The following is a 23,669-nucleotide window of genomic DNA, read 5'->3' as shown; positions in this document are numbered from 1 at the left end:
CGTACAATTTTCGAGGTGCGCAAATGCTTTAGTTAATTTTCCAGAGGGGGGTGCAGGGCTCTCAAATTATAGCGAAAGTTTGGAGTGAGATTAGGGGAGGAGTCACTCAAATATTTGCAGCACCCAAGTTTTTGCTACCAGTTCATAATGGACCAGCACAAATAGAAATGATAAATCTGATGAAAGACAAATTCATTTTAATAAAATAAAAAGATTTATGTATTTAAAAATACAAATGTATCAAAAATAAAAATAAATTTTGCCCCAAACGAGCCAACTGAACAGCAGTACCCAATGTACATACTGTACACATATACAGTAGGATTACAGTACTTACCCTGAGCATGTATGTCAAGCTGTGTGTTTGTGTGTGTGAGAGAGACCGAGAGAGGACACATTTCAGCTTGTTTCTTTTTTTCTGTTGTAAATGTTTGTTGCACATTTTGATGCCTGATGACAGGGGTAGAGGACTCCCACATAAAGCACTGTCATGATGGATAATAGTGTCCTAGTTTTGGTTTTGTTCAAACCCACCATGGAAAACACACTGCATCTGAATTTGAGAGGGGAAGCCACAGTGCTTTATATGAGAGCCCCCTACTCCTGTCATCAAGGCATCAAAATGTGCAACAAACACAACAGAAAAAAAAAAAACATAAGCTGAAATGTGTACTCTTTCTCTCTCTCACACACACACACACACACACACAGCTTGACATACATGCTCAGGACAAGTTCTGTAATTCTACTGTGTGTACAGTATGTACATTGAGCACTGCTGTTCAGTTGGCATGTTTGGGGCCAAAATTCTTTGTATTTTTGATACTTTTTATGTAAAACAATTTATTTTATTTGGATTAATTTGTCTGTCTTTTATCAGATTTACCAACTGTTATAACATCTCTAGTACTTTCCTTTCAGGAAGCCAAAGCTAAGTTAAAGCTTCTGGTTGCAAAGCAGTTGGAGAGTGTTTTTTGTTTCGACTGCATCAATACTTTAGCACGAATTTGGCTATATTCCCCAACATCAGCTCTCACTATCTTTTCACAGGCAAGTGATTTCGTCCAGGAATCTTAAAATCAACACTCTAGCAGCTGACAATATAAATGTTTTTACTGTTATTTATTTGTGAATGAGACAAAAATGGTAGCTTTGAATCAATGAACGAATCTTTTTAGTGGACTAATTCAAAATATGCGAACTACTAGAATGAATGAAAAACCCGCCACTACAAACCAGTGGGAAAACGCGGCTTTGGTTTGAGTTACATCAGTGAGAGCCAATCACGTTCAAGCATTAAACGCCCCGCCTCTTGGACGTGAGAGAAGTCGGTGACGGGTGATGCTTCCGGGCCAAGAGCGTGAGGAGCGTTAGATAAGATAATAGGTGAGAGCTTTATTTTGATTTACGTGCGTAGGTTTTTAATCGGTTAAAGTTCGTAGCGATGGTTAGGTCGGTATCTGTTTGTATTTATTCGCTGTTTCTCTTGTCGGCCAGGGTTTGGTCGAAGCACCTTTAATCAACCGGAAGAAGAAGACGTTCACGCGCCCTCACACGGAACCGAGGACGTCGAGTCACACAGTAAGTCCGCGTGCAGCCGACGGTGTTGTTTATTGTGTATTATCCAAAGCCTTCTCTCTTCGCATGTGTTTATAAACCTTGTACGAAAGCTCGGGGGGTTACTGGTTGCTCCAGTTAATGGATCGTTGCTCTTCGGTTGGTGTATGGTTTGATTCAGAAACGTGCCAAACAAAGAGCGGCCTGCGATTTTGGCGCACTTATTAATGGCGTTAATCTTGTTTATTGGCTAACAGTCAACCCACTTGCTACGCTCTCATCCATATCATGCTTATAGCCCTTGTCCTATTGTCTGGTGTGGATTTGGTTGTTTGAGTCCTGTTAACGTTGCTGTTTGTATTGATAAACGTGATTGAACAGGCCATCATGGCCGTGTTTCAGCAGTTGAAGCGATTGGTGGTACAAAGGAAAGCGAAACTAAAACACAATGCTTGAAGAAATGCATGCGTTTACTCTTTATTGCAATGGCCTGCAAGATCTCATACCTTCGGATTTGACCGATTTGGAAGCGTGCACATAAGGGAACAGCTGACCGCGATTTGCGAAATGTTTTTAGCACATGCAGGGTTGTACTAGCGTTACATACACGACCAACGTGTTTCCATTCACTCTGATTGATCAATGGTATATACAAGACACCGTGTTTATACTATGAGGAACTCCACTTTATGGCAGGGCTGTTTAACCCTAACAGAACCAGCAACTTTACTGTAATCGTAGGTACACCTAAATTTCACCCAAAAATAAAAGCTGTCACCCCCATGTTTTTCCCCCCAACCCTGTATGACTTTATTTTGCAGAACACAAGATCAATTTTGAAGAATGTTGCTAACTAGTTTTGGTGACCATTGTATAGAAAAAAACAATTTTTCAAAAGATTATCATTTGTGTTTTATTGAAGATAATGTCCTACATATTTGAATTTGTGTGAGGGTGAGTGAATTCAGTAAAATGAAAATGTTCAGTTTTGGTGGATTGTCCCTTTAATGGGTTGTGAGCTTGATATTTTATATTTAGAAAATACATTTTTATAGCATTTCCACTGACCTTCAGAAACCCCCAGTGGTTCTTAACTCCCTGGTTAAACTCTGATTTCTGCTAGACTGTGGAATCATTATTAATGAAATTAAGTTCTGCCTATTATTATTTTAACTGAAGGTTTCAAATGGGTACCAATTAGTTTCTTAACCTTTGTCCACGCTACAGGTGCAAGATGTCTTACTCATCTCGGAGTTCCTCTCGCGCCGCTGACTGTAAGGTTTATGTCGGTGACCTTGGCAATGGTGCAGCCAAAGGTGAGCTGGAACGAGCCTTCAGTTACTACGGACCGTTGCGGAGCGTGTGGGTCGCCCGGAACCCTCCAGGTTTTGCCTTCGTAGAGTATGAGGATGCCAGGGATGCAGAGGATGCCGTAAAGGGGATGGATGGAAAGTGAGTCAACTTGAGTTCTACCTGCCTACATTTGCCATGATGCTACTGCAGCACATTTAACCCCCTGACCTCTTCAGGGAGCTCAGACCCGCAGGGGTGAGTGTCGGCGGTTTATCACTGTTCTTTTTCCGCTCACAAAGGCCCCAATTTATTTGGTGTTATTCTGGATACAGATTAATTGTAGTTTGAGTTCAATTGTTTTTCTTTGTTTATCTGACATTAGCCTGAATCTAGGTAAAGTGTGTGGCTCTGGAAAAAACAAAAACAAGGATATCATGGGACACATGTTGAGTGCACCTTTGTTTGGCAAAGAGAAACAAATAACCTTCTGATCTGTAATATCTTAGGGTGCTTTGTGGATCCCGCGTGAGAGTTGAGATGTCTAATGGTATGTCCAGAAAGTCTCGTTATGGCCGTCCCAGTCGCAGACAATTTGACCCCAATGACCGCTGTTACCAGTGTGGGGAGAGTGGTCATTATGCCTACGACTGTTATCGTTTCAGCAAGCGGCGTGGTCGACGCAGCAGGTACTTTAACCAACTTTTTTTTTTTTTTTTATTGCATTGCTTCCTTTCACTGTTGTTTTATTGCTAATCTTTCATTTTGTTTTTCTTTTTAGGTCAGCATCTCGCTCTCGGTCCAGATCTCGTGGCCGGCGCTACCGCTCTCGTAGCCGCAGCAATGAAAGGCAAGTCCTCTCACTGCTCCAGCTGTGTTTGGACAGATTTACAGTCTAGATGCGTCAATCTGATTTTGACTTTTTTTTTTTTTTTTTTAATAGGAGGTACAGTTCACCTTCATACTCAAAACGCAGAAGCAGGTAAGCTGTGTTATCAGGCCACAGTTCTGTTTTTACCAGTTCTAACTGCAGTATGTCTACTTGCTGCAATCCTTCTGTTGGACCCATTGCCTTTTTAAATTGTCTGGGCTATTGTTTTTATTTTTTAAACCTTCGCCTTTGCTTTCTAGGTCAGGCTCTCCAGCCCGCTCTAGATCCAGAACCCCTGTGCGGCGCTCGCGTTCACCTGTACGCAGGTCGAAAAGCCCTGTCCGACGGTCCAGGTCCAGATCCAGAACGCCTGTCCGTAGAGACAGGTAGTTTACTCATGCTAATTTATTTCAGTTTTACGTGTGTGAAGTTAAATGTATTAGTGTTATACGTGCTTTCTCAGTTTAAATTGTTTGTTTTTGTATTTGTAGTCGCTCCCGTTCACGGTCTGGTTCTAGACCTAGAGCTCGTAGTGTGTCCAGATCTCGGTCTCGTTCGGTCAGTCACAAGAAAGACGGGTAAATGCAAGTTTCAGTTATGTTGTTCTTGTAGAAAACGAGCAGATTCTGATACTTTGTTTTGTCTTAGTCATTCCAGGTCTGCCAGCCCAAGGAGAAGTCCAACACCGGATGCTGAATGATATGAATACTGATGCTTCTCCCCATTCCCCACCTTTGCCTCAGGGCTGAAATACATTTTATCTCCATGATTTCAATACTGGTTCTACTGTAGCTACAAAGCTATTTCTTTTCTTCTCCTTCCCCAAATTTTAATGAAAGCTCCTTGTAAAAGCATCACTATCATCTCATGATTTTTTTTTTCTCCCTTATTTTTTCCCCTCTGTCCCCCTTTCCCTCTTTCAGATTGTAAATTTTAATTTTTTATTTTATTTTAGGAGCTCCATTGTTTTAATTTCAGTGTTGAGCCAGTGTCCTGTGGTCAGTGATTTGTGGGTAAGGTGGTGAATGAGCTATGTTGTGATTTAGTCAGTGTATTATATGAGCTGAAGAGTACGCTGTGATTTGTTTGTTTGTAGGGTTTTTTTTTTTCTTTTTTTTTTTTTTTTTTGCATTGAAAATGGCAATGATCTTTTTAATAAAGTAAAGCTTTACAAACCCAACTGTTTCTGTGCAAAATTTTTACTAACCGGAGTTTTTATTTTTTATTTTTTTTTTTATAAGGGGTAGGGTTATCAACCAGCTGCAATTTCATATACTATTAATATACTTCCAACACACTATTGGTTTGTAATTAGCTTTTTTTTTTTTTTTTTTGTAGCGTTGTAACATTATCTAAACTTTTGGGTAAATTTAACCATATTTCCAGTGAAATAATTATATAGTTATATAATTATTGTGGTCAGATTTTGGTCATATCAACCACCCATAATTTTTACCATTGTTGTTTTTGTATACAGTATTTAGTCATATATGGTTGGTTTGCATTTCTCCTGGGTAATACAGTGTAGTTTACTTTACCAGGTTTTATGTGTGTTTATTGTTTAGGTATAATTTTTCCTCAGGCTCAAACATAAAAGGTTTTAATTAGGGTTTTGATTTGACTCCACTCTTCAATCAAAACGGAAGATCATATCAAATTGTCCAAAAACCAATCATGTAGAATTGCATTGTTGCAATCTATTCTGTTGTATTATTCTAGGCACACTGAAACAGGCTAATTCAATTTTATAGGTGGAGGGAAACCAAATATTTTGTATAGTTAAAGTTATATATTCTTTCGTTTGTAACATCAGCTATATCAAAACCTTTTTTTAAGACCACACGAGGAGAAATGTGTAGAGACATTTAAAACCAAACTGATTTTTGAGCACCTCTCCTTGTTAACACACTACCTGCATGTTGGCTGAGTCTAGAGAAAAATACCAGCCTATATTATAATACCATATTATAATACCAGCCTAAACGGCATTTGGCGAACCCAGATGCATTCGAACGCGACTAAGAAGCCCTAAAATGGTGTATAGCTAGACTGTTCAATAGGTGTAACAATAGTTCCCAAGTTCCCTTTTCCTCTCGCGTTCCCTCCTCCTGCGGGTTGCCGTAGCTGCAGCAGTAGTGTGTTCCATTAGAACACTTCATTTGAGACAACATGGCTGCTGCGGCAGGCCATTATTACGGCGACGGAGGCAGAGCAACAAAACGACAGAAAACGGATAGCGACGGAATGGCCACGGTACTTTCATTTTATTCCGTTTATTGCAGTTTGCATGCTTGTGGCGCTAGATTTATTTTCCCTCGTGAAACGCGTTTTTTTTTTTTCATTCAATACGTGATGCTATAAGGCTAAGTTAGCTTGTTGCCAACGCAAGTTCGTCTGTTTAGTTATGAGAATGAATCATGCGATTGCGGAGAATATAAGTAACGTTACAAGCTATAAAATGAGATATATAATTCACAGTATCTAATGCATCAAACTAGTCCCTGTGGCTCGGCTAGCAGTGCTTTACTCAATCATTGTTCAGCTCCGACTACAATGTAAACCATTCATACTGTATTTTACAGACGTTTACTTATTTAATTAAATGGAAAATGGAGTAAAGTGCTCGAGATAACTTGAATTGATCAGTTTTCGCTAATCTTGTCTTAGACGAGTCTCATCTTCGTATCTTTACTCTGTCCATTTTGCTAACCTGAACCTTTATTTACTTAAGTATACAGAATTTTGCATCTTTTTGACCAATGTAGAGAAACAAAGGAGTAAATATCTTATATATTTGCTTTAAGCCTTCACAAGGATTCTGGTTTTACATTATTGTTTGATTTAACCTTTCACTCTTCCCTTTGTATGTTCAGGAGGGTTACGAAGACCCGCACAAGACCCTGCCCTCGCTTGTGGTGCATATAAGGGGGCTTATTGACGGCATTGCCGAGTCTGACCTGGTGGAGGCGCTACAGGAGTTTGGCACCATAAGGTAACACACCTTGTGGAAAGGAATCGTTTTGGTGCCAAATGGCATCCTCACTCCGTGTGGTGCTCATTCGAGTCCATTCTTTGGTGACCGTGAGTTATACGAATAAGCAAAAAATGTGTATTTGGGGTGAATATAGAACAGTGGTAACAAAGGTTCCTTTAAACTAACGTTAGTGGCACTCTACCCTTTTGATTCAAAGGCCACGTACACACTGCAGCTAAATTCGGTCGTCAATTCACCTTTTACTCCTTAATCGCGTTCTGTACACACAATTCACTAAAATACGGGAGTGACAACCGCATTTACAGAAATGCTACGCAGTGTGTGCGGAACTGAACAACTAGTTGTTAGTGATGTATTTGAACGTGCATCGGTGTCTTTGTCTGTATGTGAGATGCAAGAAAATAACAGTGAAATAAGTCTTAACTGAATACGGGGTTAGCTGCGCTCAGTGTTGCCAGAAGTTGATTCTTTCCTCCTTGGAAGTTGGAAGCTAAGCCCCCACCCCCCACCGCTTGAGAACCACTGCTTGAAAGGAAAACTTTAATAGTTGATTGTAAAAATATTACATGAAAGCCCAAACAGAAGTAATGTCTTCTCTGGTAATAGTGTAAGTTTGTAAATTTTCATAAGTTATCAATTTGCTGTTTATTGGTTTGCATTTTGCACTCTTTCTAGAGAGTTATTTGAGAAATTCAAAGTTGTTATTGCGAGTCTGTGTATATGTGTCTGTTTTTCAGTTATGTTGTGTTAATGCCAAAGAAGCGTCAGGCACTGGTGGAGTTTGAGGACATGAACGGCTCCTGTAACGCAGTGACGTATGCTAACAATAATCAACTCTACATCGCTGGCCGGCCATCTTACGTCAATTACTCTACCAGTCAGAAAATCTCTCGGCCCAGCAACTCTGATGATACACGGAGCGTCAACAATGTACTGCTCCTTACCATCATGAACCCCATCTATCCCATTACCACTGTAAGTTGTTTTGATAACACCCATCATGGTGTAGCTGAGTAGACTCTATTGCCTAGCTATCTACTCAAGGTTATTCTCATCCCTGTCTCTGTTTATACACTATCATTTCTTGTAGGATGTTCTCTACACCATTTGTAATAACTGCGGACCTGTGCAAAGGATTGTGATCTTCAGGAAAAATGGAGTTCAAGCCATGGTTGAATATCCTTGAACAAAATCTTCTCTAGTGTGGTTTAATAATTTCTGCACAGTCCATGGGGCTTATCACAAGAACAAAGCTTAAGCCCTGTCAAAGTGTAGTTTACACTGCATGCTCTTGTTTACAATCGAAATATTGTTCTCCTTGACATTTGATCACATTTGACTCGGTCCAGAGTGCACAGAGAGCCAAAGCATCTCTCAACGGAGCTGACATCTACTCGGGCTGCTGCACCCTTAAAATTGAGTATGCCAAGGTTAGTACCCCAAAACATTATATGTTTGATACTCTTGTGCTGTACAGTGCCCTCTGCAGGCCTGGGGTCAGTTGCGTAAACATAGTTGTAATGTTTATACTCTGGGCCCTATCATACACCCGGCGCATGTGTTTTTGCTAGTTTAATTTCACGTGTTCACTTTGCTTATTACACACAGGGACGCGCAGCAATACACAAACATGCCAAATATTAAAAATTAAAGGATTACAGTGTAAAAGAATATAATTGTGTAGGCTACATAAATATAAAAATGTCATAATGGATAGTCATTGCGTGTATCAGAATTAGCCTACCTATTTGCTCGCACATGAGTAGATCCGTTTGCTCTCTGGAGATGTGTTCAGTCTGTGTGCCTTAAAGTTCCACCGTTTAAATAGCGAATCTGCCATGGCCCGAGCGCAACTCGCTCTTAAAGGGAATGGGAGATGAGACTCTGATTGGTTTATTGCACATGCCCAAAAACACACTCATTACTCATTAAGAGAATAGGGACAACCCTTTTAGACCTCGCGCCGGGAGCGCCGACTGTTTTTCCCGTTTTTATACTAGCAAAAGTGGATTTGGAAACGCCCTAAGTGCACCTGTGCGCTTTAGACCATGCTCTTGGATCGTTAAAATAGGGCCCCCTGTCTTAAGAGCTGTTTGACTAACTAGCAGTTAACCAAGTTGTAATCAGTCTTCAAATTAGACCTTTAAAAAAATATGACCAACTTGCAGATAAAAAAAGACTCACTTTTAAGACTAATCTAAGTAGTTTATGCAATCAATTTCTTCATTAAAAAGTACACCACTGGTACTCAGCTGGGAGGCGTCTGAGGGAGCCTCAACATGACTTAGAATCAGGGCTGGGCAATATATACAACGGGATGATCATGCTGCGATTATGAACGCGATATTGCGTAGCTTGTCAGTGAACTACGGCTGTGTATTAAATGTTGCTCCATCTGAAAGCAGGTGATGGAGATTTACGACTAATCACTAATTTACGTTTAAATCACGACTAAAACCGGTTTTACTGACGAGATGCACATGATCATCGTGTTCGATATATCGCCGAACCCTACTTAAAATTATTTTTAAAAAAAATTTTTATGAGTTCTAGACCTGTAAAATTCATGCAAGTCAATATAATCTTAAAATACTTTAAAATTTAAAATACTCAAGTCAAATGACACAAATTTTGATGACATTGGTACATTTGAAATGGTTGTGACTACATATTACCCTGATTACTAATGAAAGCTCACTTTTTATTGTATAGCCAACCCGTCTCAACGTCTTCAAAAATGATCAGGATACTTGGGACTACACCAACCCCAATCTGAGTGGCCAAGGTACAGTACAGCTCATGCATTCTGTCTGTGCTTCTTATGGTTTATGGGGATGGGTGTGTGGACAAGCCTCCTAAAGTCACATCTTGGAAAGTTTAAAGTAAATCTTTTCCCAAGGATGTCACTTCAGCAATGCTGCTTTATTCTTGCGTTCCTTCTGTTTGGATTATAATACAAATATTTACACCGTTGTAGTTGCGTATAGACATTCTTACGTGGACACGCATTCTTGCACATATACAAAAAACACATCCGTTCATTTAAACCAAAGATATGCGCTTGAGTGGGCCTGATTATCATATTGATGACAGAAGCGCACATCCTTCTTAGCTCATAGTGACATACACTCGTCTGTTTCGCATGTCACCTGTTTCGTGTTAAAGCACAAGTGTTTCTCATATACACAAATCCTTAGGAGCAGGCACTCTTTCACCTCTACTCACTAAGCATGACACTGCATCTAGTTTGTTACATGATGGAGATTTGATTTTTTTGCTTTGCAATAGGGCAGGCTGCAGGAAATTGGAGATAAGCTGCAGAGTTTAGCTCCAATCCCAATTTGACATTGTACTAGCTTACCTTTAGCATCACTAGAAACTTCTTGGTGGGTGTGTCGGGGCCCTCCATGAGTAGAATTGGATACCCCAGCAATAGGGCAAATTTTTGCCTGAACATGGTCGTAGAGCCAGGCTTGATGTAAGAGACAGGTAGATTTATGAGCGCAAAGATTCACAATGGTCCAGGCAAAATGTAATTGATCGCTCAGGTTCACTGTTATAATGTAGATTTTGCATTCAGAATGCTTTTATTGTTTGTTTTTCTTTAGTCAAGAGTTTATATAAATGCTCTGCTTTGTAGGATCAAATTCACATTTGAACACGTTTGGAAATCTTTAAGTAATGTGGTTTTTAGAACTCCCAAATGTGGTTCATATTCAGTGTTCTCCACTTTTTCCTTATGTAAATTGTCTATGTATCAGGTCTCTCACGGTAAAACCGCAGAGCATTTTTTACTCCTGATTTGAGATGCATTAAGCTCCTGTGCTTGAACTAGCTGCTGAACACATTTTACATCCAACAAAACATTTCCATCTACTTACGTTTCTCTGCAAGACACACTCGCTGCAATTCAACAGGCCACATGGAACAGTGAAACGGAACTCACAACAACTTTAAATGCTTCAAAGATGGCAATTTCACTCATATCGAAGTCACACGGATAAAAAAAACAAAAAACACTCAAGATATCCTTCCACTCAGCTAGCATCTCCATTCTCTACAAAGGTGGCGGACATCTTAATGACATATTTAGGGGAATGGGTCTAATTTCTTTGGATAATACATTACAGCCAATCACCGAAGACCTTCGCACAACAACATCGACTGATCGAGCAGCAAACACATGAAGCAAAGTGGTACAGATACACAGAACAACAGAGAAGAATTACACAGATATTTCCTTCCCATTCCCTGCCTAATGTCATCATGTTTCTTGGGTGTTTGGGCTACTTTTGCTCTCGCTTCTTTCCTCTTTCCTGAGAACATCATGCGAACATGCAAAGCTGACATAACAGTGACAACACACCAGATCAGGATTGCTACAACACAAGCGCCATGGTCAGAGACTGCCAAACTGACATTGCCATGACCGCATACCAACAAACAAATTGTTTGAGATTTACGCAGAGATCAGCAAGTCGACATTTTCATCACGACACAAGTCAAGATTGCTCCAACACAGTGGCGGTGGTCTCGTTGCACGCAGCACGACAAGTTGAGATCGTCACTACTCACCCAGCAAAGAGCAGACATTTGTCTATACGTAATTAACAGAGATGACATCGACTTCACACCGTGACACATCCGAAACCGCATGTTCACAGGCCACATGCTCTGACATCAACGTGAGATTGTGGCAAACACATCTTGCTAAAAATAGCGAAACGCACCAGACAAGACACTACGGGCGACACTAGCAACAATACACCACTGTAACACATGGGAAGGACCGCAGCTGCCCACCAATCACACAGTCAGATCTCCGCTCTCCCTCCCCAAGCCCTGTCTCTTTGTGGACTGAAGTGCTTTCTAGCTCTCATTTCTCCATCCCTCCTTCTCCTCCTCTTCCTCTCTGTGTTGAATCTGTTTTATTCATTGGGCACGGTTGACCGTGTTCTGATCCCTGTGTTACGCCCCCTGTGTGACGCAGGTGTGGATTAGTCTGACTGCTGTTGTGGCGTCTCTTCTAAACTCAACACCGTCTGCTGTCTGCTATCCACCTGTACTACTACGGTAAGCACCGATGTGCCTGGAACGCAGCAAAAACGCATGCAGCGGACTAAGAGAAATGTCCTAAGGAACTGAATGAAAACTAAATCGTCAGGAGTAGGGCGACTGGTAAAGAACATCACACTTCCATGGTGCCTGCTGCATTTGTTTTTGTTTTAATGGGTGTATAGCATACTGCTCATTTGATCTGTTTGTCCTGGCTGGATCAGCTGGAACTTTGTTGGTAAGATGCGTTACACACTTTTGGCATGAAGTGAAGACCCTTGAATACTCTTGTGTGGCCTTTAGGGCTAAACAAAGAATCCTGTCTTTTTTTTCTGCCATGATGAGTGGATATATGCAGCTCTTTTAATTCCTTTTAGACTCTTTCAGTCTGGATGATGTGGCATAAGTGACTAAGATTTTGTTGTTGTCTTTCATTTTTAGAAGGTAAAATTTCCTGTGGGAGCGATACTTAAAATTCCTCGTTTAATTGATCAATCTTTTTTTTTTAAGTTGACATGAAATGAAAATTCACTTTATATTTTCTAAATGCATGGTATTATTCTTGAAAACACTTCATCTGTGCATATGTTGATTGATTTTTTTTTTTGTTTGTTTGTTCTTGATTGTGTAAGTTTTAATCAAAATGTCATAATCCTGTCTTCCGTTAAAATGAGACTTCTCTTTGGTGACATGATGTTTTCCAATAATTCTGTCCACTTAAATCCAGCCCTTTTCTTATGATTGACTGCAAGCTCTTATTTAGATCTGCCTTCATCCAATCAAAAACTGATAGATTGAAACTGCTAGACATTTATTTTTCCTTTTAGTTAGTTCGTTTTACTCAGATGTCACAATGCAGAAGAAAATTAGTTATTTTCATTTTATCACAACTTTAAATTTCACTCTAAAAAGACCTACCACCTTATTAATCAGCAGCCTTGTTCATTTGTCTAGCTTGAGTCAACATGAAAGCAACTCCCATTTACTCTTCTAATTCTTTTAAGCTTTTGTTGTGCAAGATTTATTGGTGTACATTGTTCAGAATGCACATTTTGTTTCCATGTGAAATATATAATGAAAACATTAGAATAGCTCAGATCAAGAAAGTAAAATGGGTTGCAACATTGTTTCATGTTGACTTAAACATAAGCACCCTTAAAACGCTTCCTACAGTTTAGTATTTTATAACATTTAAGCAAAACATTCAACTCTGCTGTATTCTCTTAAATTCCTGTCTAAAATATGTAGGTAAATGTTGATCACAATGTATTGTAGTAAGCTTTTCTGTGAAACCTTGTATTATGACATTGATGTGGTTTGGGTGTCATTTTACTGGAGAAGATCATTTGTCTTGGTCTTGCAGGCAGGCAAACTGTTGTAACCATAACTAGAACTCAGCTACTTGTCTGAAGTGCTTATTCTTTAAGACCACTTATTTCTGGAACAGACCTCTAATTTATTAATACATGTGCTTTTGAACACTTCTTGGAACCTGTGGTTTTTATAGTTTGAACCAAGAGTAATGTGCAAATGCATATTTAATTTTGAATTAATTATTTAATCATGTTGTGTATATCATTTTAATACTTAATCTGATTTGCATATACCTGTCTGTGCAGATACCGATGCAGATGGCAATTGGAACAATTCAGAAGGTGTGTTTGGTTTGTGAGGTCTGAGAGAATGAAACATTTTCTTCAATAATGTAAATGTCACTGAATTTCTCTTTGATCGACCTGATATGCCATTCAAAATCTCCATTATGGCTTAGTACTGCAGTCACTTAGTATTAACACCTAATTCTCACTGCATGTCACTCCCAGAACGGCACAGCCTTTCCTTTCAATTTGTGTTTGCACTCTTGATGTTCATAGCAGTTGAGATGTTGTATTGTTGTTCTGTCTCTTTCTCAGACCCCAATGCTAACCCAAACAAGCGGCAAAGGCAGCCAGCACTGCTGGGAGATCATCCACCTGAATATGGTCAGTGTAATACACATTATCAAATGGTTTTACTTGAGGCACTAAAGTGCCTCTTGCTTTATAGGTGCTTATGGTGTATATTTAAAAAAAACTTTCCTAGGTGGTCCTCAGGGTGGCTATGGTCACTATGATGACACCTATGGACCACCTCCCCCACCCCCTCACTATGAGGGCAGGCGCATGGGGCCCCAAATGGGACGTGGCCGCGGCGGACCCCGGTATGGTGGGGCGCAGTATGGACACGGACCTCCTCCGCCGGACTACAGTGCTCATGCTGACTCTCCTGTGGTCATGGTGTATGGTCTTGAGCCCACCAAGATCAATGCAGACCGAGTTTTCAACGTATTCTGTCTCTACGGCAATGTGGAAAGGGTGAGTGGGTGATGGGGTTGGGGGTCATTTTTTTTCTCTTATGCTCACCAAAGCTGCTTTTGTTTGATCAAAAATACACAGGGCTTAAAGTTCTCCGGCACCGTGCCGGATCTCCGGCGTGTGGTGTTTGGCAGCTTAAAAAAAAGATAGTCCTACATTTAAAAAAAACGTTTGAGTTCATGAGTTCGCCTACCAATGGTATGAGAGGAGCACCGCTTTCACTCTCAACAGAAGTTTTTGCTTTTATAAACACGAGACGCGCGTAATAGCAGAGGAATGGAAACGAAGCGGCTGAGTCTGGAGCGCGTGACACATTGAAAAAGCTGCGAGGCGCAATGGTCAAAGATGTCTATGTAGCGCCATATTTACATAGAAAAGCTATTTAAAAAGCATCCGAGCTTTGTAAACCGCTCAAAATAATTACATCGTCAAGAACTATATGATTGCCAGAACAAATTTACCGGGTAAGACTGCATGTGTGAAAGGGGCTAAACTCTTCCTCTGTTTATGCGGTGACGTTCATCTGGGAAAACTCTGCATTCTCATTAGATTTGTAACTTAAATTATTTATAAACCTTATAAATATTTCTAATTATGCAATTGATTGTACATCGCGATTTCAAAATAAAAATTTCTGACTTTGCATGTGGCCAAACATTAAAATTAAATCGATTTAAATGTTGTTGAATCACATGAAATATCACCAGTCCGTTGGCGCCCTCTACAGGTATTGTTTTTTTATAATATAGGCATATTGCATGTTTTTTAACAGTGAAACCATGTAATTAACAATAAAACCATGTGATTACTTGGTTTTGATACTTTATTTGAGCCAATTATTATTGCCTCACATTAGTTTGTCATATTAAAGCCTGTTTTTCAGCTCATAATTTTCCAAGTGTATGATACAGCTTTCTTTCTTTAGGTCAATCATATTCATGAAAAAAAATCAGTTTGAATAAGGAAAGCAGTAACTTTGCCATAGTCACCTTTCAAATGTTAAAGTTGCCACAGTCATTGTGCAGCACTTTATTTGTACCGCTTTGTTTTATTAGTTTATTTATCAGGTAGTTTCAAGGAAAATCATTTTCAAATGTTTTTTATTTGTTTGTTTGTTCGCCAAATAACCCTGTGTTTGTGTCCACCCCCGCAACCCCCCAACCCTCGGAAAAAAAGTTCAGGCTCAGGATTTTTTTGCTTTAACCCCTGAATATAGTAAAAACAGTAATGTTAAATATTATTACAATTTTAATTTTTTTTCAGTTTGAATGTTTTTGTGATGGCAAAGCTGAATTTTCAGCAGCCATTCCTCAGTTACATGATCCTTCAGAAATCTGTCTAATTTGCTGATTTGGTGCTCAAGAAACTCTTATCAAAGTTAAAAACTGTTGTGCCGATTAATATTTTTGTTGAAATATTTTTCAGAAAAAAATATTTATGGAAAGATTTCTTTTGATCAAATGTGTCCTTGTTATTTCTAGCATTAATTTCTTTAAAAAAAGCCTCGCTGACCCCAAGCTGTTGTGTATGTGGTTGTTTGTCTCCTATTGTATTGAATATTTTGTGTGCTCAGGTGAAATTTATGAAGAGTAAACCAGGCGCTGCAATGGTGGAGATGGGAGACTGCCATGCTGTTGACAGAGCTATTTCACACCTGAACAACAACATGCTGTTTGGACAAAAACTCAATGTCTGGTGTGTACAATGGAATTGTTTTTTGAGTATGCATTTTCATTGTTTTTTTATTTTTATTTTGCCTTTTGTTTAAATTAGTACTTAATTGAAATTAATTTAGTCTTTTTAACATTTAATAATTAGTAAATGTGCCAGACCACAAAGTTGTTTCTCAGTTCAAGACAAGTAAAACTAAATGTACATGATTTATCTGTCTGTGTGTACTACATAATTTTTTTTGTCTTTTGGTCTGCAGTGTATCCAAACAACAGGCCATAATGCCAGGTCAGTCATACCAACTGGATGATGGCAGCTGTAGTTTTAAGGATTTCCATGGCAACAGAAACAACCGTTTCACTAGCGCAGAGCAGGCAGCCAAGAACCGTATCCAGCAGCCCAGCAACGTACTGCACTTCTTCAACGGGCAACCAGACTGCACTGTTGAAGCATTCAATCAGGTCAGAGGGATTATCTGTCATTGTTTTTATATATATATATATATATATATATCAGGGCTCGCAAAATCGCTAGCCCGACGTCCCGGGGCTATTGTGTTTTCCAGTCGGGCTACCAAAATGTATCACTGCCCTGCCCGACAGACTACCTTAAATACAGGGCTCCCACGCAGTGTTCCCTCTAAGCTGAGCACACGCGCGACCGCGCTCTTCTTCCACCGCGGACGCGCAGAAGAAATAATGTGCCTCCCGCGCACAAAAATGAGTTGGGAAGCCTTGATTGAATGCCGCCAGTAAAAGGGAAGGAATATCAATGCTCGGGCACACCGCTATAGAGCTGATGTCATGACAGAGTTAGAGCCGGTGAATGTGCTTTACAGGTTTCATAGAAAGAGAACGATGTGCACCAAATGAGTCGCTGTAGAAACTGAATACTTCAATGGTTGTGGTACGCTCAACACGAGAGACAACGCAAACGCAATGACATGTGAAATAAAACGTCCTCATGTATTAAAGAAGAGTGGCTTCATTAAGTGCTGGAAATAACGGAGGATGGGCAAAGAATGGTCACAAAACTCTGAAACATGTACAGTCACAAGTGTATTGTACAAACTGTACTTCATAACGATGTTTAGACGGCTATAGAAGAATTCATATGTTCACGTTTTTTAAAATATTTAACTTACAGATCTCACCTTAAGTTTTGCTTCAGTTTGTATTCTATTCTATTCTATCAGTTTAAATAGTTTGTTTTGATAATATATTATGTTAGGACTATATTATAACCCTGATAAATAATTGACCTTGTTTTTGAGTCTTTGAGTCTCTTGCTCATCAAGGCTGTATTCATTTCAAAAATAAAGAAAACAACAGTGATAAAGTGAAATATTATTGCAATATCTAATATTGGTTTCCTATTTTAATACCTGTACTATAAAAAAGCTGAATTTTCAGCATCATTACTCCAGTCTTCAGTGTCCCATGATCCTTCAGAAGTCTTTCTAATATGCTGATTTATTATCAGTGTTGAAACTGTTGTGCTGCTTCATATTTGTTTGGAAACTGTTTCTTTTTTCTTTGATTTTAATAAAAAGTTTTAAAGAACAGCATTTATTCAAAATGGAAATATTTTCTAACAATAGAAGTCTTTACTATTAATTGTATCCATTTAACACATCCTTGCTGAATAAAGTTTATTGAACTTTCTTTAAACTTTTTTGAAGTATCTTTAAAAAAGAAGAGAATTTCTGACCCCCAAATTTTGAATAGATTATATTGTAACACAAAATCTCTATTCTGACTAAACACTGTTCTTTTTACCTTTTGTTTTTTTTTTTGTTTTTTGTTTTTTAAATATCTCAGGTCCCAAAAAATACAGTATAAAAAAAAAAAAAAAAGCAGCACAACTGTTTCCAACATTGATTAAAAATCAGCATATTAGAATGATTTCTAAAGGATCATGTGACACTGAAAATACTGCTTTGCTTCACAGGAATTAATTACATTTTAAAGTATATTAAAATAGAAGCCATTTATTTTAAATTACAATATTATTTTGTGAAATAATATTCAGTATTTTTTATCAAATAGATACAGCCTTGATGAGCATAAGAAACTTCTTGAAAAAACTTTATTGATCCATCTTTTGAACTGCAGTGTATTGTACAGTAAAAATGTTTTCTCAGGTAACCTAAAATGTACATCATTTAGTTACATCAAGGGTCAAATCAAATATAAATAGCACATTAAAGTTAAAAGTTTTTTGTGTGCGTGCTGTACAGGTCTGGTATAAAGAATGCTTTTGCTCAGGTGCCCGAAATATCCGCCCAATAGAGAAAAGTTTTGCTCAGCAAGAAAAAAAATTAGAGGGAACATTGCTCCCACGGGTCCTTAAATTTGATACAACTAAACTGAAGAGTTTTTAAGCCCTTAGACAGTTTTAAATACGTTAAATAGTATAAGAAATAAAATTGCAATTCAAATTGCCTTAAATTAAGAATTCTGCAGATACCTTGTAAATGGTAAAATAAAACTCTTTCCTTGATATTCGTTGATATTTGTGCATTGAAAATGTTTTTGATTGACATTTATGGTCTTTATTTTATTTGGGCTAGTTAAATGAATTTTCGGGCTACCAAAATCTGAAGAGTACCTGCCCGAAGGGCTACCAGGGATTTAGAAATTTTGCGAGCCCTAGATATACATGTATGTGTATGTTTTTGGTTGAAATGTTGGTAGGTGTGGTAGAGTAATAGAAAACCAAGACCCAACAGTCATGACATTGATTGTGTAATTGAATCATTAATTGAAAAGGTGTTCAAAATAATAGCAGTGTGTGGAGTTTAATTAGAGAAGTAAATCATTCTGTGAAAAAACTGCTGTCAAACAATTGGCCCTTATTTAAGGACGAAGGCAGCAAATGTTGTACTGTGCATTTCTAATTTCTAGTAAAATGGGTCGTTCCAGACATTGTTCAAAAGAATAGCCTACTTTGATTAAAAAGCTGATTAGAGAGGGGAAAACAAAGAAGTGCAGAAAATTATAGGCTGCTCAGCTCAAATGATATCAAATGCTTTAAAATGGCAACCAAAACCCGAAAGATGTGGAAGAAAATGGAAAATTACCATTCGAATGGATCGAAGAAAAGCCAAAATGACAAAGACTCAGCCAATGATCAGCTCCAGGGTGATCAAAGAAAGTCTAAAGTTACCTGTGAATACTGTAACAATTAGAAGACGCCTTTGTGAAACCAAGCTATCGGCAAGAAGCCCCCGCAAAGTCACATTGTTGAAAAAATTAAGAGGTTGCAATTTGCCAAAGAACACACTGACTGGCCTAAAGAGAAATGGTGCAACATTTTGTGGACTCGTGAAGCAAGATTGTTCTTTTTGGGTCTAGGGGCCACAGACAGTTTGTTATATGACCCCCAAACACTGAATTCAAGTCACAGTACACTGTAAACGCAGTGAAGCATGTTGGTGCAAGCATCATGATATGGGGATGTTTCTCATACTACGTGTTGGGCCTATTTATCGCATTCCAGGGATCATGGATCAGTTTGAGTACATTAAAATACTTAAAGAGATTATGTTGCCTTATGCTGAAGAGGACATGCCCTTGAAATGGGTGTTTCAACAAGACAACAACCCCAAACACACCAGTAAGCGAGCAGCATCTTGGTTCCAGACCAACAAGATTAACGTTATGGACTGGCCAGCCCAATCTCCAGACCTTAATCCAATAGAAAACTTGTGGGGTGACATCAAAAATGCTGTTTCTGGGGCAAAACCAAGAAATGCAGAGGAATTGTGGTATCGTCCTGGGCTGGAATACCTGTTCACAGGTGCCAGACTCCATGCAACACAGATGTGAAGCAGTTCTCAGAAACTGTGGCTATACAACTAAATGTTAGTTCAGTCATTCACAAGAAAGCTAAATCAAACATTTTTCTGTCTATACAGTAAATGTTTGACTTTGTAAAGAAAAATGCAGACACTATTTTTTTGTACAGCCTAATATTCCTTTTTAATATGAGAAAATTTCAAAATATTTTCTTGTTTTGATTTGGAATAAAATGGGCAATGTTCCCAATGCATTTGTGTGCAACTGTATGTAAAACTTTTTTTATGGAATGTTTGATTTATCTGCGCATGTTTTTTTTAAATGTGCGTTTGTAATCTTAATCAACATTAATATTCCTTCCCTCTTGCTATAATTCTCTGAAGTTTTTTCCATTGTCTCCAATAGCCATTTCACTGGAGTATACGTCACAATAGGGAAGAAAAGATGAACAAAATGGACAAAAATGTTTTGTGCTTTAATGATGTTGGTGTGTGGAATTAGATTTTAATAATCTACTGGATTTTTATTCTACAGATTTGTGATGAGTTGGGAATCAAGACTCCAGTCAGTGTCAAACTGTTTACTGGCAAGAGTGAGTTACTTAGAGTTTGTCTATAAACAGTCCATTTACTGTGTGTGAATTATATGGTAAAGTGTGGTGTATGTTTGGTTCAATATAAATACACGTGTATGTGTGTGTGCTCTTATGTTGGTGGAACCACAGGTGAGAGAAGTTCATCTGGTCTGTTGGAGTGGGAGTCGGTAAATGATGCAATGGAGGCTCTTGCTATGATGAACCACCATCAGATGAAGAACCCTAGTAAGTATTCACTCGCCTGGTGGCGGCATAATTTTACACTGTTCTAAATTTATGAGCGGTTTTGCTCCAACCATAAATCACATTGTTCCTTAAATCTCATTTTTCTCTTTTTCCTCAGGCGGGCCTTACCCATACACTCTTAAACTGTGTTTTTCAACAGCACAGCACGCCAACTGAACCCATAACAACCACTAACCTTAGACTCCCAGTGACCTTTTGAGCTCCGCACCATAGCATGTCTTAACTCTTGACCTGGAGGGAAAGAAGTGAGACTGTTAAGATTACCTTATTTCCGGAGTAAGACTGGACTCAATGTTTTGTACGTTTCATTTTTAATTAATTTTTTATTGGCATTTTTTTTTTTTTTTAGTTGACCAGTCTTGTATAACAGTAAATTTGTGACAATGTAATAAATTAGTTTAGACGTCACTGTGAAGTGTTTGTTTCTTGTGCATATTGGCTTATATCAGTGGGACTGTTGTTGTGTGATTGAAGGAGACAGTCAAGCAACCAAACACAATCCAGGAGATCAGCACAGTGGTATGTGCTTACAGTAAGGCTATACACTAGACAAGGGAGTCCAGGCTATAAAAGCAAAAGTGTTGAGCTCAAGTTGTTACACCACTTGAATTCAGTTAATTCAAAATTAAAACTTTTTGATCAGCATATTAGAAATGTCTGAAACATGTTATACTGAACACTAATAGCTGCTGAAAATTCAGCTTTGCTGAACTGCACTAAAATGCAAATCAAATTTAAAAATATATTAAAATACAATTATTTAAATTAAACATTATTGTAAATTGTAATATTTCACAATATTACAGTTTTACTTTTTTCTGATCAAAAGCAATCAATGTAGACTTGGTGAGTATAAGAAACATCTTTCAAAAGTATTAAATCTTACCAACCCTAAACTTTTGAATGATAGTTGTCTTGTAATTGTAATAGGTATTTTCAAATAAACCGCACTACATGCGTCAGTGGTCGGCAACAGGTGGCCCGCCAGCAGTCAGATTATTTTGATAGCGGCTGGTTCTGAAACAGATGTGTCATGATAGCAACAGTTACTCACAATCAGATGCTTGTGGAGCGGTGTGATTTTGACTGGAGCGAGGAGCGGGTTTTTTAAAAGTCGGAGCGGCGTGGTTTTGTCTCGCTCCTTCACGAGTACAATTCATGCCAACGACCCGGCCGTAATATAACTGCATATTTAGCAAGAATTCACTAGTTTAAAATATTTAGCTAGCTCGACCGAGAAGGATTACTCAAATCAGAAAGAATGTGAATGACGGCAATGGACATGAGCGGGAAGTTAAAATAGTTCAAGGAATTTGTTCCTTTTAGATACTGAATATTTTGAGCTGAAAGCATGATTTAAACAACTACTAGGCTACAACACTTATTCACACGCAATCGCTCTCTCAATAATGCATTCAAACAAATGTAATCTTTCATCTGTTTCTTTCGAATGAGCAGAAATCTGTAAGAAATGCATCGATGCGTAAAATAACTGATGAAAACACACACACAATTACAAACACGCATACAAACGCCGGGGGACCGGCAACAATTAGTCAATCACATTAAACCAGGCCGCCCCGGCGAATGAAACCCTTCATATATACACCCAATTCAATAAACCATAAAGGCAGATAATGGGCTCCTTGCCCTCGTACCCGCTACCGGACATGGGGTACAGCGCTCGGGAAGACAAGCGGCGGCCGGCGAATTTTAGCTAGGGAACCCAAAACTACAAACTATCTCCCAATCACTTCGCACACGTCCCGGGCCGGCACGGTAGCCTCGGCAAGAAGCTCTGCAGCACTCACATACAAAATCCCCTCCCCAACAACAACAGACCTCATACCTTTATCGATTCCATTAGAAATACAGCACAGGTGTTTGTCTCTTTCCCTAAAGAGACGTATAAGGCAGACACTACGGACACTACTGTCGCCCCTCCCCTTGCCTAAATGAAGGACTTACATCTGTCCTACCACAGGATTTAACATATGTAACAGCTCACAGTCACAAAAGACACTGTATGTCACAGGCAAGTCTAGTTGCATTTTTCATCAATTGATTTCTTAAATTATCCTTTGAGTATGTTCTGGCCCGCCATTTAGAGGCGAAATAGTTTTTTGGCCCGATGCCAAACTTGCTGACCCCTGACATACAGGATACATAATGTGCTTTTTTTGTAGATATTCTTGGAAGTTACATGGTCGTTACTTGTCAGCCTTGTGACCTTCTGGATCAAAACTATATAACAAAATATAGTTATGGTAAAAAAAAAAAGGGTAATGGGATGAGAGTAATGAGAGCAGCACCTTGTGATGAAACAGATTTTTCTCCCAGCTACTCTTTGAGAGGGCAAGAATATCTAGCTGCAGAGTTTAACAGCTTGATTCCCAACTCATCACAAATCTGTAGTTTAAGATTAAAAAAAGACTAGTAAACTATTAAAATCCACACTCACACTCCTGGGGGTCCAACAGTAAGTAGCTGCAGACCCGAGAGAGCCGAGCGTGACAGCAGTTTCAGGCCAAGCCGGATCAGGCTGCACAAACATAGAGGTCACGTCCTGCCTGATCTCGGGGTCTCTGAAATGCACAGTGACACTGATGCAATGCTAAGGGCGCCCTCTCCTGGGAAGACAACAAAGCCACAACACTACTTTCCTACAGAACTTTGAGAAATCTCACGACACCAAAAGTGTTTAACTTTCAGTAGATTAAAAATGGACCAACAATAATGAAGACTTGTCTTGTTTGTAAGGGTATACAAATTCTTGACAAATAAAATGCCCATATACCATTTGCTACCGACTAGCAATAGCAAGTATGAAATAATAGTTTGCCATGTTATAATGTCAAGCCCTTCAGTCCCATACAAAATCCTTATTTCAGTAGGACATTAATCAACAAGGAAATTACAACTAGTTTTGTCAAAATATGTACATAGGGTCTTTCAAAGTTCTGGCCAATTGATATCTTTTTTTTTTCATAATTTTATTTAATTGAACAACTTGTTACCCAGAGCCAACAGGCACAGAAATGAGGTTGCTCTCCGAACAAGAATTGCTTGTGATCACAAAGAAACGTGACCAGCAAAACACTGCACAAGTTATGCTTGCAGAAATGCCTGTTATATGGAATCTAGCATGCATTCTTACACAGAGAAAATTAGATATTTAACTCTTCATACACTTTATCTTCCTCTGAAATAAAAACAAATAACTGTCACTTAAAGG

The 23,669-nt window shown here is 38.8% G+C and overlaps 2 protein-coding genes across 2 annotated transcripts; both read left to right on the top strand.

Moving 5' to 3' along the window:
• The first annotated feature begins 1,314 nt into the window (after positions 1 to 1,314).
• Positions 1,315 to 4,896, top strand: LOC306870038 (uncharacterized protein). The gene is made up of 9 exons (XM_079417071.1): positions 1,315 to 1,386; positions 1,498 to 1,581; positions 2,785 to 3,009; positions 3,357 to 3,536; positions 3,629 to 3,697; positions 3,791 to 3,829; positions 3,979 to 4,104; positions 4,210 to 4,296; positions 4,367 to 4,896. The coding sequence occupies exons 3-9, from the start codon at positions 2,792 to 2,794 to the stop codon at positions 4,416 to 4,418; spliced, it is 771 nt and encodes a 256-aa protein (XP_079273197.1). The 5' UTR covers positions 1,315 to 1,386; positions 1,498 to 1,581; positions 2,785 to 2,791; the 3' UTR covers positions 4,419 to 4,896.
• Positions 4,897 to 5,860: 964 nt separating this feature from the next.
• On the top strand, positions 5,861 to 20,847 carry LOC306869778 (heterogeneous nuclear ribonucleoprotein L-like). The gene is made up of 14 exons (XM_079416683.1): positions 5,861 to 5,971; positions 6,592 to 6,710; positions 7,451 to 7,688; positions 7,804 to 7,889; positions 8,047 to 8,143; positions 9,426 to 9,498; positions 13,388 to 13,423; positions 13,682 to 13,750; positions 13,851 to 14,122; positions 15,696 to 15,817; positions 16,053 to 16,254; positions 20,128 to 20,185; positions 20,318 to 20,413; positions 20,532 to 20,847. Exons 1-14 carry the CDS (start codon positions 5,888 to 5,890, stop codon positions 20,588 to 20,590), a joined length of 1,611 nt encoding a protein of 536 aa, XP_079272809.1. The 5' UTR covers positions 5,861 to 5,887; the 3' UTR covers positions 20,591 to 20,847.
• The last annotated feature ends 2,822 nt before the right edge of the window (positions 20,848 to 23,669 follow it).

The sequence above is a fragment of the Barbus barbus genome (genome assembly GCF_936440315.1).
Source record: "Barbus barbus genome assembly, chromosome: 5".
In the NCBI taxonomy this organism is placed as follows: domain Eukaryota; kingdom Metazoa; phylum Chordata; class Actinopteri; order Cypriniformes; family Cyprinidae; genus Barbus; species Barbus barbus.
Note: the sequence above shows the minus strand (reverse complement) of the source record. Positions and strands in the feature narration are given on the sequence as shown.